The following is a 12,777-nucleotide window of genomic DNA, read 5'->3' on the forward strand; positions in this document are numbered from 1 at the left end:
GGCCCCAGGCAAAACGGCACCATCCTGCCCTATAACACCAGCCTCCAACCCCATCCTGAATGTCCACCCCCAACCCCGCACCAGGCCAAGGCCCTTGGCTTTCTCCAGTATCAGTCCCCAGGAGCGGGCAAGAGGAATAGAGAGGAGACATCCTATTTGGACCTCCCAACTTCCTCAACAGAGACCCACACACAGACATATGGTCACAGGCATGCGCACACACAGAGACCCTCAGACACACACAGAGATGCGTAGGGATTATAGCGGTAACCCCCAACTATCCAAAGGAAAAAGTCTTGGTAACTGAAAAATTTTAAATCCATTGCAACTTGCTCTCCTTTTCCTCTCTAACAATCTCTAAGTGTCTATGCCCCTTCAAAAGCCTCGTTTTTCTCTCTCTCCCCAACCTAGTGCTGCCTTCTCTCCCATCACTTCTTCCACCCAGTTCAAAATACTTGCAAAATGCTTCCAGAGCCCACCATGGCAACAACTGAACCCTGGTGCACAGTGATGGTTAAGGACCTCAGACAAGCAGCTGGCAAGGCTGCCCCCTCCATCCCTAACACTTTAGCTCTGCTGTATCTGTGCACAGAAACTCCCAGACACACCCACCCCAACCCACACGTGGCCAGGCCCAGGGTCCCTCCTGTCCAGCCAACACATGCAGTCTCAACTTTGCCAAATTCTTTACTAAACCAAAAATCAACACAAAGCAAACTGCAGAACAGGAAATTCAAACAGCTGACCGTCCCCTTCCTCTGCCCCTGTTGCTCTTTCTGGAGCACCTTAGGGTTCAGCACTGGTTAGGGAATTAAAGCCCCTCTTTTGGTGGGTAATGAGGGTAAGGTCTCTCCAGGAAGGGGACGCTCAGAGCCAGCTCCATCTGTAGACCCCAAAGAGGAGTCAAGGGCTGGGCCAGGGGGCTCTGGAGCTGCAGGGGACTGGCAGAGGAGGCCAAGAATCCCAGGGGCTGCAGGAGGCTGGGCAGGAGGTCGGGGAAGTTGCTCCTGGCCTAGGGACCTCAGTGAGGCTTGGAGCTGGTGGCTCATGGCCACCAGGGATTTGAGATGCTGGAGCAGGGCTTGGTGGGGACAGGAAGCCCTGTGGAGGTGCTGGTCATGGCCAGCTGGTGAAGCTGAATAGGGATGCCAGGACTGGTACCAGCCTGGGTTTGGAGGCCGTTGCCCTCGCCCAGGACCCTGCCAGGTCTCAGGCTCTCCCCACAGTCTCCCCCTGCCTCTGGGAGGCCTCTGCCAAGCACAGATTCCCCTTGGGGCCAGGTTGCCTTTGCCCTGGCCCTGCTGCAGGGCACCCACCGGGGAAGGGGAGCCCTTCAGGGCTACGTCTGGCCCCCTGGCCTCTGGCTGGTAGTATCTCATCTCCACTTTTCTGTTGAAGGAGAGCATTTTGCGAACCTTCCCCCCGAAGGGGCTGGACTCTGCTGTGTCCAGAAGCCCTGCCTTGGGGAGCAGCACCGCCAGCAACAGGCTTGAGTGAGTGGCTTCCAGGCCTGGAGAAAGAGGGGGAAAGAGACCAAAGGCTTGGACGGAGAGAACTCATAGCCCCCAGAAGCTGCATTCTGGCTGTGGCAAGAGGTCTGGAGGTTAGACCCCAAGAAGATCTTTCCAGTAGTGAGATGGGGCCCATGAGATGCTGGGAAAGTAAGTAGGAGGGTGTAAGATTTGCTGTCACAGTGTGTGAAAGGGTTCACTTGGCTGAGACTGGGGCATGGATGGTTTAATCTCAAGACTGTATGATTCAGTCTACCACACTGTCCCCAGGACAGGCAGCCCAGAAAGATCAAACACTACTCAGCAACAGGTACAGTCCACCCCTTGATACCCCCTCCAGCCCCCTCCCATGCTTTCCTGGATCCACGCCCTGGAGGCTATCCAGGCACAGAAGCCAAGCTTGGCCCAGGATAGCTGTGGTGAAAACATCTCTCCTTCCTCTTTTATTTAGGTCCTAATTTCAGCCAGTTGGTGGTCCTGCCTCTGTTCTGCTATGCTGGGGTCAAATGTGACTGGTTTCTCATCAAGGTGCCTGATTGGAGAGGCTGTATGTGTGGTGGTTGGGAGGCCAGTTTCTGCTACTGACTGGCTCTGTGACTCTGGACAAGTCACTTGCTTTCTCCCTACCTCAGTTTCCTCATCTATGAAGTGAAAAAATTAATAGCACCATCCTGAAGGGGTTATTTTGAGGACTAACTGAATTAATATAAGTAAAGCTTTCAGAATGTTGTCTGGCACATAGTAAACAATATACAAGTCTGAGCTCTCCTTGTTTTTGTTCTCACATTTGCCCATCTCAGAAGTTCCCTTCTGAGATGTGCCTGCCTCCATGGAGACAGGGGTGACTGTGTCTACAACGCCTGTCTGGTCACCATGTGAGGGGAGGCAGGGTCTGGAATGGGCATCGGGCACTCACCTGGGCCTCCAAGAGGGCGCAGCCTGGAGGGCAGGGGCTGGAAGGCAGGCAGGGGCAGCAGGACCACCCCCACCTGTTCCACAGCTGCCAGGCCATGGCGCTGCTTGTCATTGAGGTAGGAATAGAGCAGGTGGCAATTCTGGGTGTCCCGAGAGCCCTGTGGGCACAGTCTGACCACGCAGACGTCCTGAGGTTGCAGAAAGGAGAGCAGATTTAGGAACAGTCATTCTTTGCTCCTGTGAACACCCCTGGTCTCATCTGAACCTCTGAGAACCCTGTGAGGAAGAGTGGCCCCATTTTCCCGAGGTGGAAACAGAGGGACTTGCCCAGGGTCACACAGTGAGTCTGCAGTCACAGTGGGAACTGGACCCGGATATCTTAAACCAGGCCTCTGCTCCAGAGCTGGAGCGAAAGAGCTCAGGGCTGGGGATATGGTGCTAGGAGGAGAGGTGGTGCCCAAGGGTGGGTGGTTACCTTGGCCTTGGCTGGGCAGATGCTGGCCAGAAAGTCCCAGACAGCACTGGGGGGGATGCAGCCTGCGGAGCGGATCACCTGGGGCAGGGCCTGGGGACAGGTAGGAGGCCAGTCAGCCTCCCAGCTTCCCACCCACTTAAGGCAGACTCAATACTGGCTACCCGGAAGCCACAGCCTGTGGCCAAGAGGATTGACAGGCAGTATATCAGGAGCCCCAGTGGCTGCTGGAAAGCCCTAACTACCCCTGGAGGCCTACAGCCTGTCCTGGCCAATCTCCTCCACTTCTCAGAAGCCCCTTACTCCCTCCTCTAACCCCCTACCCTCATCCAACACTTAGCTGATCATTCACTCACTCAACAATAACTCCTAAAACCCTTCTCTGGGCCAGGAGGCACCAGACCCTTTTCCTGGGTCCTTCCTGCTTTATGCCTTGGGTTATAGGGAGTCCTTTGCCCGTGCGTCTCTGCAGGAGTGGGGCTGCATCTAGCCTAGCACAGGGCCAAGCACAGAGAGGGAGCCAATGACTTGTTTCAGAAGGAGTGAGTGGGTGAATGAATGAATGGGGGTGTGTGTAGCTGACTGGGCTGGTCAGTGTGCAAGGGAGTCTCCGGCGAGCAGGGCAGGAGTACCCGGATGAGCCGAAAGCTGTGCCCCGAGACCAGCTGGGCCTTGACCTGGAACCGCTTAATGGAGAACATGTCCAGAGACCCCTCCCAGGGCGGCTGGCTGGGCAGGGCTTTTGTGGACCCAGCAGGCATCTGGAGCCTAGAGGGAGGGACAGAGAGAACAGGGCCAGGTGAACAGGTCACCAGGGCTTCCCCAGCAGCTCCTTAGTTTTCAGAGAAGGTCCTGTGTCCCCACTGTGGGTGCTGGAACACTGGTCCAAACATGGCCTTATGTGGTGGAGACCAGTAGGCAGGGATGATTAGTTCCATTGCACAGATGGGGAAACAGAGGCCCACACAAGAGGCAGGATTTGCCTAAGGCCATATGGAAAAACCCACCCTGTGTCTGCTGCCTCCCCCACCAACCCTGCCGGTTGCCCACCTCCTTGCCCACTGCCCCATACCTGTCCTTGGGCTCCGTGGGAGGCTTCTCCTTGGTTTGGGGCATCTCTGGAGAGGACACAGGGACTAGGCGTGGGGCTCTCTGGAAAGCAGCATCCCCCATCCTCCTGGTGGCTGTGAAGGAGGCTGGCTGCTCACACAAGGGCTTCCAGTCTGCAAAGCAGAGAGGCAGGAGCTAAAACGCGGGCCGGCAGCTAGGCTGAAGCCAGCCCAGGGCATTAGAAATGGAGTTTGAACCAGGTCCTTTTTGAGGTGACCTGGAACACGGGTACCCCCGGCCCACCACCTTCCCCCCAAGCCATGAATCCCTGTTGCCGCTGAACCCCACACTCAGCCCCGGCCTGCCCACCACCCCTGTGCCCCTCCTGTGTCTCCCTCCCACCCATGCAGATGCGGCAGCTGGGGTCTAGGAAGTGGTGCTCGTGCTGCTCTGTGGTGTCCTCGTGCTGCTCCGTGGTGCCCTTCGACGTGGCAGGCAGGGCCAGTGGGTCGCCGTCTATGGACACCATGGGTCCCTGGGAGGCAAAGGAGGAGAGAGGGGTGGGCTGGGAAGGCGGCTGGGGAGGTCAGCAGCCCTCCATGAGTAGGGGGCCCTCAGGGCTGTGGTTTTATTTTTCTAAATAATATATTCTTTAATTACAAAAGTATCGTGAACTTGTTACAGAAAATTTAGAAAATACAGAAAATTTGAAAATTAAAAAAAAAAAATCACCCCTTGTCCCACCACTCAGAAACAACTGTTGATATTCTGGGTATCCCTTTATAATAGTTTATCTATACACAGAGTTTTGGGGGTCCTTTTGTGGTTCATGTGTCCATGAACCACAGCAAAGGTATCTGCCATGTTATACCGTCCCTGTAGACATTGCACTGATGGGGTGGGCTGGAGTGTACGCATCACCTCTGCTGCTAGACAATCAGGTCGTTCCCAGGCTTTCACTGTAACAAATAACACTGAGGACATCCTTATGCTGAAAGTATTTTCCTAAACTTTCAATTATCTCCTTAGGACGAGTTCTCAGAAGCAGATGACAGAATTGGGGAGAATGAACGTTTTTAAGAACCTTGATGCCCAATGCCAAATCACCCTCTTTTCCTCATAATAGAAACAGCTTTAAACACACAACAAACATTGCTTCAGGAAGATTTGAAAAGATCTTGAAACTCTCACTCTGGCCTTAAAACCACCTCCAGAGCAGTGACAAGGCACAGGCTTTGGAGTCAGAGAGCCTGGGTTCCAGTCTCCCCCACTGCCAACTAAGTGACCTTGGGCAAACGGTTTCAGGTGCCTCACCCAGGAAACTGGCATCACCCATCTTGTAGGTTATATCGTGAGGTTTGAATGAGGCATTGTTTGTAAAAGTGGCACATAGTAGGTGTTCAATCGGAAGAAATGTTGCTATTCTGTGTTATCTTCCCCTCCCCTACTCTGCCGCCCCTTCTCTCTTCCCTCTCTCTCTGGCTCCTCCTCCTACATTTACACTCAGTTTGCTCAGGGGATACAGGTTGGTTTGGGTTGGGGAGCAGCCACGCCCTCTTAGGGCTCCTCTCCGCACAGCCAGGAGGTCTGGTTGTTGGCCTGGATACTGGTGAGGGAGAGCAGGGATTTTTGTCGGTCAAGGTCACTGCCATTTCCCCAGCGAACGTGGCTCAAGGGACCCTGCGCTCCCCCATCCTGGACACACAGCTGATTAGACCGGGGTGAACATCTGACCCACGGGACACCCAACCAAAGCCAGAGCAGCCTTCTCCTGAGAGTGACTGAAGTGAGCCAAGGGGGCGCTCTGATTGGCTGCAGGAGGCTGAGGGGATGGGTTCATTGATTCGAGGGCTGCTGAGCCATCCTGTTGAGCCATGTGCAAGGAGGAGGAGCCAAGGGGGAGGAAGAAGCAGGATGGACAGGAGGATGGGGCAGATCCCCCACAAAAAAAAGGACACTCTGCACAGACTGCTCTGGACTCCAGGTGGTACCCTGCCGGAGCATCCCTAAGTCCTTCTGCTGAATAGAGCAAGTCTCTGCTCCTTACATCCAAAAAGTCCCTGCCTCAAACAGTGTGTCCCTCCTGCTTCCCAACCTGGGATCTGGTCGGAATGCCTGAGCTCAGGGGGAACTGCGGAGATAGGACTCACTACTACTCACATGAGGTGCCCTGGGGTTAGGCCACAAGGAGGGGGAGCAGCACTGAGAAGGTGTGGACAGGCCCGGCGCCGGCGTTTGTCTCACCCCACGCTCACCCAGACCCTGTGCGGCGACCATCATCCCCCTATTTACGATGAAGACCGTGGGCCTCAGCGTAGTCAGATGACTTGCCCAAGGCCACACAGCTGGTGAGGTGAGGGGTGGGATCCGAGGGCACAGGCCCTGCCTGGCACCACGTCAGGCTCCCACTTACCACCAGATCCTCCAGGGTCAGCATCTGGTCCATGTCCCGCAGGATCTCGACTTCCCCCTTGTGGGTCAGTTTGGAGGCCGGGAGGCTGCACGGCTCCTTCTGTAGCTGCTCAATCATCTCCAGGCTCTGAGGGGCGGGGCAGCCCCAGCTCAGCCAGGGTTGGAGGACTTTGGCCACCAAGAGCCCAAGTGCTCCCTCTCCTCCCTTGAGGCCCCTCCGCTGCGGCTCCCCTTCCGTGCCAGCCCTCTCCCTTCCTCCACGTCTCTGCTTCTGCCAGTCCCTCACCTGGAGACCCCCCACCATCCGCCTCGCCTCTCCATTTGCCACTCATTTATCCTCCAACTCAAACCCGGCCTCCCCCAGGAAGCCTTCTTGAACTTCGCCTTCTCGCACGAGTCAAATCTGCCCCTGACCGTATCCCACCCACCCTCTGCCCGGGGAAGAGTGTGGGGTAGTCGAAAGAGCACAGGCTCTAGAGCACCAGCTGTCATTAATAAAGACCCACAAGATGGTGTGGCCCTGGGCAAGCCCTTCATTGCTCTAAGCCTTAGTTGATCTGTTCTCTAGAAATGAAATTAAGAGCATCATATTAAACAGCTTATGTTGAGTGCTTAGCCTGGAGCCTGGCTCATAGTAAATGCTACTTGTGATTCTTATTGTTGATCAGTGTCATCGTATCTGAAACGATTCCTGAAAGCCTGTCTCTTCCTTTCTAACAACCCCTGGAGGACAGAAGCCGTGTCCTCCCAGCAGGGTTGGCTTCGTGGGCATGGGCTCCATGCAGTAGCCCAGGGCCCTGCGCCTAGAAGGACCCCATGCTAAATACTGCCGTCATCTTGAAATTCTTTTTTTTTTTTTTCTTGGCCGCGCTGCCGGCATGCAAGATCTTAGTTCCCAACCAGGAATCGAACAAGTGCCCCCTGCAGTGGAAGCACAGAGTCTTAACCACTGGACCGCCAGGGAAGTCCCTGAAATTCTTAATCGTTGAACAAAGCACCCGCATTTTCATTCTGCACTGGCTCCACAATTTACACAGCTGGTCCTGGTCGCCCACAGTGCCCGGACAGAAGCTCAGAGTGGACGGATGCTCCTAATGGATTCCAGTTATTAATTCTAACCAGCCCAGTGTCTGTCAGAACAAGGGCCTTAGTGCCCCAGCCCATCCCACGGGCCCTGCTCCCTCGATCAGTCCCTCCCTTCCTCGCCGGGGCACCAACAAATATTATGCAAGCATCTCCTGAAGCTGGCTCAGTGCCCACACCTTCCCTGCCCCTGTGCAGTTCCCTGGGAAGGAGAGACCCACGGACACAGGGTGTATGGGGGTGTATCTGTGAACTGCTGGAGGCTGTGGGGTTCCTCACTCCACCTGGGGCACTAGGAAGACTTCCAGCCTTTTCTGGAACTTCTGGGACTGGGACTGGAGCAGGGGCATCACACTGGGTCTGTGCCCCATGGATGGCGGATGACAGTCCTGGATTCCAGACTCTGGGCCGACATCCCCAGTCCCCCCACCCACTAGCCCAGCTCCATAGAAAAGCAAGTGGAAGATGACACCCCCGGGGGCGTCACCTCTCTACTGAGCTCTCCATCTCCAATCCCCTTCATTTCTGCCCCTTTTCCCTTTTTTTTGGTGGGGAGAGTCTCTCTGACTCTCTCCCTGTCTGCCTGATCTTCCTGTTCCCTCGTTTCTGTTTCTGTCTGTCCTGTGCTCCCCTGTCTCATCACCTTCCTCCTCACTCTTTGTCTCTGTCTCTCCCGCTCCATCCTCGGGCCTCCCCCTCCCCAAACCCCTTCTCCATGTCCTGACTTGACCCAACAGCTCACCCTCTTCTCCTCCTGGTCCCGCCAGCGGGCCAGCTCTTGGGGGGCCAGCTGGACCGAGCTCATCCGCACCAGGCCGTGGGGGCTGACGTCTCCGTGAACCACTTTGAGAAACAGGTCCTGCAAGGGCAGGGGCTGCACCACACTGCTTGGAGAGCCCCACCCAACATCCTGCTGGGGCTTCCCACCTCTGAGGGGGACCCAGCCCAGCCCAGAGCCCCACTCACCGGGTTCCTGGGATCCCGCAGGTTGAACAGCAGGCTGCGGTACTTGTTCTTGTAGCGGCCATTGGTGGCTTTTGTCAGGTCGAAGAGGGCTGCCTCGATGCCAGCAGCGATGCCCTCCACAGCCTCCTCACTCAGCACCAGGTCTGGGCGCTCCTGAAGGCTGTGGGGCACAAGGGCAGGGCCAGGGTGCTGAGCCCGAGAGGGAGACATGGGTGGAGAGCAGGGTCTGGGCCAGCTCTGGTTTCTATTCTGCACATTTTCCTACATGAACCCATTTATTCTCCCCCCAACTCCGTGAAGAAGAGGTATTATCATTCTCCATTTACAGATGGGGTGACTGAGGCTCACAGAAGATAAGGGGCTTGCCTGAGGCCACACGATGAGTAGAAAAGTAAGATCGGATTGCTCAGCCCCTGCTCTATCCCTGGCCAGTGAACCGGGGTATGGAGGGAGGGGAGGAAGCCTGGTGGGGGGGAGGGTAAGGCATTGGTCAGGGGAGGGGATGGAGCCCTGGCCCTGGATGTAACCCTGAATCTGCTACTGACTTGCTGTGTGACCTTTGCAAAATCCTGTCCTCTCTGGGCCTTGGTCTCACCATTAGTAAAATGACAGCTCTGTGCTCAGATCTCTGAGATAGTCCCAACACAGAGTCTCACTGTGTCTGAAAGCATTTGCTGTGGGTGATGTCCACAAGGACCTGAGCAGACACTGAGAGCTGCAGCGGCTTAATGAGAAAGCACAACCCTGAAGCCAGAGAGACCCAGGTTCAAATGTGTGGGCAAATGACCTCACAGGACAAAATGGGGTAGTCATACACACAGAAGCCCTTAGAACACGGCACAGCCTTGGGAGGTGGTGTGTGTGAGGGCAGCCCTTCAGGATGTCCTGGATGTCAGGGAACGCGGAACAAGGCCTTACCGACTACACAGCGCCTCCTGCATGGCACGGACCACAGTGCCCCGTACCCCGATATCCAGGGGGAGCGTCTCCTGTTGGGGCTGAAGCTGAGCTGTGGGGAAACAGAGTCACTGGCGCCCGGTGGATGCTCAGGGGCAAGGGGAGGGGGTGACTCAATGCTGAGGGGCTTAGGCAGGCAGGGGAGGGGTCCCACCCTCAGGGACCCAGGGCGTCTAGGATGTCTGTCTGGGAGCCGAGTCCAGTCAGCCAGCGGTCCCCACCCCTTTGGGGAAGGACTACAGGTTGATTGGGGGTGGGAGAGGAGAGGAGCCTTAGCAGGGGCTGGGGCCCGGAGCTGGCTGGGAGCCCCCTGCGCGCTCAGCAGTCCCTAGAAGACAGACGGCTGCCGAGGGGCACCCTCCACGGCCCCTCACCTGAGTCCTCTCCCCGCGCTTGCTCACCAGGCTCCTCCTCTTCAGCCTCCACTGGGCCACACTGTAGGGGAGGGGTGAGGAACCGAGGCCCTGTCCCTGGGTGCAGCCTCCCAGCCCCAGGGGGACCCTGCTTCCCCAGTCGCCTCCCCAGCCCCACATTCCCCCTACCCCTGCTCCAGGGAGGGATGCCGTGTGGCCAGGGCAGAAGCACTCACCCCGGGACACTCAGCACCAGCCTCCTGAATGGGAACCCCCTCCTGCAACAGAATGAGGATGTGGAGCCCCTGGGCGGAAAGGAATGACTCCTCGGATGGTGGACGGGGTCAGAGAGGCCACCAGAGCCCCATGCTGTCCCCCCGAGGGAGGTGGCTAGAGGATCTTGGGATGGCAGGACATGAGGGGCAGCCAGGAACAAAGGTCAACAACTGCTCTCTCCCCAAATGCATGGAGGCCCAGCCCCTCCCTTCCTCCTCTGCTCCGGTCAAGCTCCTGAACTCAGCAGTGCAGGAGAAGGAACGAACAGACCACCGCCCGGGGGCGGCCAGCCAGCAGAGGTCTAACCCTGCCTCTGGCTATTACGTTCTGTGTGACCATGTGCAAGTCACGGCGTCTCTCTGGGCTGCAGCACCATCTCTGTGAATCAGGTGTGCATGCGCCTCTCCCAACAGGATAAAGAGACATGTCAGCGTAAAGAACATCTTCTGTACCTGGCACCCCGCGGGGCCCTGGGCCATGCGCCTTTCCTTCCTTCTGGGCCTCTGGGCAGGTGAGGCTGAGTTGACCTCCATCATGTCCTCCAGAACCTCCAGCTTTGGAGGCAGCAGCCCCCCTGCCTGGCCGTAGCTGATGGCCCCCAGGAGGTGGATCACTGCCCCAGAACCAACCTGCCAGGGGAGAAGAGCCCTTCAGAGCACTAGCCTCACCTGCAATTGTTTCCTGTCCTCGCTCTTCCCCGCTGAACTGTAAGCTCCATGAGGACAGGGAGCATGTACGTCTTAGCCCCCACTGTATTCCCAATGCCCAGAAAAGGCTGGCACAGAGGAGGGCTCTATAAATGTTTGCTGACTGCCTGGCCTCCATCCCAGGAGAGGAACCTGTCTTCATTCCCATCCTCTCGGCTTCCCCTCTCACTCCCAGCCACGTTCAAAGTTACCTGGACCCTGTACTGAGACCCTTCTCACCCTTCTGACCAGAGATGCATCTTACTAGGGAGCCATATCCTGTTCTGAGCCCACCTTCTCTTTCTCAAAGCTCTGTCATGCCCCTTTTTCCAGGGTCACTGACTTGCCTTTTGCCCCTGAAACAGCCATGCAGTGAACACGTCCACCACCCCCTCTGAAAGCCTGCTGATCACCCCTCTATTGCCCCTGAGAGGAAGCCCTTCATGACCATTTCAGGATGCAGAGTGGTTCTGGGTCTTCTAATGAGATATAGAATCTCTCTTGCTCCCCTTTTTGCATTGGCTGCCAGGAAGCTTAGTATTAACTTTAAGCCTAGACGTTGTACCTTCCCAGGATTGGGAGCGGGGGGGTGTTGTAACAAGATTTCCCCTTCTCCTTCCCCTTTTCTTGCTTTCTTTAGACTTTAACCCATTTGAGTATGTTTTGATTCTTTTAATTTATTACAAACCACAGGGAATTGTTTTGAAAGTAGATGGGTCTAAAAACTAATCTTTGAATGAATGATCATGAATGGTCAGGTTCCAAGGTTTGGGGGAAAATAGAGGTCTGAGATTCACATCATAGGAAGTGGGGAGTACTAGGAAGCTCCGGAGGAGGGCAGGCTAGGGCAGGGGGCTGGGATTGTCTCTGGGGAGGACCCCTCCCACCCCACCACACCTCAGGAGAGAGAGGAAAAACAGCAGTAATAAAAAGGAAAAACCTACGTAACACACATGCTTCACCCCATGGGCCGTTTTCATTGCCTCCTTGGAGAGAAAGAGGATACAGACATTAGAATTCAGAGGACCCAGTGACCCCACTGCAGGGAATTCACAAGAAAATACACACAAAGGTGAAAGATGTACATTCAGTGTTCACTGGGTTGGCATTTACGACAACAACAAAAACGTTGGGTACAATCCAGTGTCCATCAAAAGGGTAATGGTTAATAAACAGTGACATATCATACTATGGATTCTAAGTGGCCATTAAAAAGAGTGAGTAGTAATAAAAAACTACCGTTCATCAAGGGCTTATAAAGCAGCTGACCCTGGAGGAAGCATGTCATACATGATCTTATTAAGGTCTCAGAACAACACTGTGAACTATGTACTATTTCCATCCCCATTTTACAGATGAGGAAACTGAGGCTCAGAGAGGCTCTGAAAAGTCCCATAGCTACTAAGTGACAGAGCTAGGATTAGAACCTAGCTCTGTCTGACTCCGAAGCCCAGGCATTTAACTGCTGGGCTATGTGGAGAGCTCTGACAGATATGGTAAGATTCATGGAAAGATGGCAAGCTGTATTGTTTGGAGAAAAAGAAAAAAATAGGTTATGGAGCAGTATGTGTTGCATAAGCCTATTTATGTAAATATATATTTATAGATGCATAATAGAAGTTATCTCTGGGGAATGAAATTCCAGGGGGATTTTCACTTTCTACTTGTAGACACTTGGGTATTTATGTTACTCAGAATGAGCATGTGTCTCTTTTATAAGCACAAACATACTTTTTAAACTAAAAGACAAGTTCAGAACAATGTGTGTAGTGTGCTACCATTTGCTTTAAAAAGAGAAAGATTTTTTCATTGTATTTGCTTGAATCAGCATGAAATATCTCTGGAAGTATCCACAAGAACCTGATAACAGAGGCTTCCAATAGGAAAGGGACTGGGAGTTGGGAAGGAGACTTTTCACTTTTTTTTTTTTTTTTTTTAACCATGGGAATGAATCAGCCTTTCAAAAAAGTAAATTGAGATGGGGGGGAGGGGGTGGCAGAGAGAAAACAGGGGACATCTGGGAAGGAAAACAGGAAAGAGATTAAGAATGGTCCTTCACAGTTTAAAACCTTTTGACTGGCCCCTGTTCTCAGGGG

The 12,777-nt window shown here is 54.7% G+C and overlaps 1 protein-coding gene across 8 annotated transcripts in view; it reads right to left on the reverse strand.

Annotated features, from left to right (window-relative positions):
* Nucleotides 1-683: 683 nt before the first annotated feature.
* SPOCD1 (SPOC domain containing 1) overlaps nucleotides 684-12,777 on the reverse strand; it is a 40,520-nt gene continuing 28,426 nt past the window's right edge. For 5 of the 8 annotated variants that reach the window (XM_036834951.1, XM_036834959.1, XM_036834942.1 and 2 more), the window contains 14 exons: nucleotides 11,626-11,667; nucleotides 10,448-10,624; nucleotides 9,956-9,997; nucleotides 9,741-9,801; nucleotides 9,328-9,418; nucleotides 8,410-8,569; nucleotides 8,186-8,302; nucleotides 6,362-6,487; nucleotides 4,351-4,483; nucleotides 3,971-4,121; nucleotides 3,531-3,666; nucleotides 2,902-2,991; nucleotides 2,428-2,614; nucleotides 684-1,510 (listed from right to left, as the gene is read on the reverse strand). In XM_036834951.1, coding sequence (XP_036690846.1) covers nucleotides 804-1,510; nucleotides 2,428-2,614; nucleotides 2,902-2,991; nucleotides 3,531-3,666; nucleotides 3,971-4,121; nucleotides 4,351-4,483; nucleotides 6,362-6,487; nucleotides 8,186-8,302; nucleotides 8,410-8,569; nucleotides 9,328-9,418; nucleotides 9,741-9,801; nucleotides 9,956-9,997; nucleotides 10,448-10,624; nucleotides 11,626-11,661 — 2,214 coding nt within the window. In that variant the 5' untranslated portion in view covers nucleotides 11,662-11,667 and the 3' untranslated portion in view covers nucleotides 684-803. The remainder of the gene's footprint in view (nucleotides 1,511-2,427; nucleotides 2,615-2,901; nucleotides 2,992-3,530; nucleotides 3,667-3,970; nucleotides 4,122-4,350; nucleotides 4,484-6,361; nucleotides 6,488-8,185; nucleotides 8,303-8,409; nucleotides 8,570-9,327; nucleotides 9,419-9,740; nucleotides 9,802-9,955; nucleotides 9,998-10,447; nucleotides 10,625-11,625; nucleotides 11,668-12,777) is intronic. The other 3 variants (XM_036834969.1, XM_036834924.1, XM_036834916.1) reach the window with 3 other exon arrangements.

The sequence above is a fragment of the Balaenoptera musculus genome, chromosome 1 (genome assembly GCF_009873245.2).
Source record: "Balaenoptera musculus isolate JJ_BM4_2016_0621 chromosome 1, mBalMus1.pri.v3, whole genome shotgun sequence".
NCBI classification, from domain to species: domain Eukaryota; kingdom Metazoa; phylum Chordata; class Mammalia; order Artiodactyla; family Balaenopteridae; genus Balaenoptera; species Balaenoptera musculus.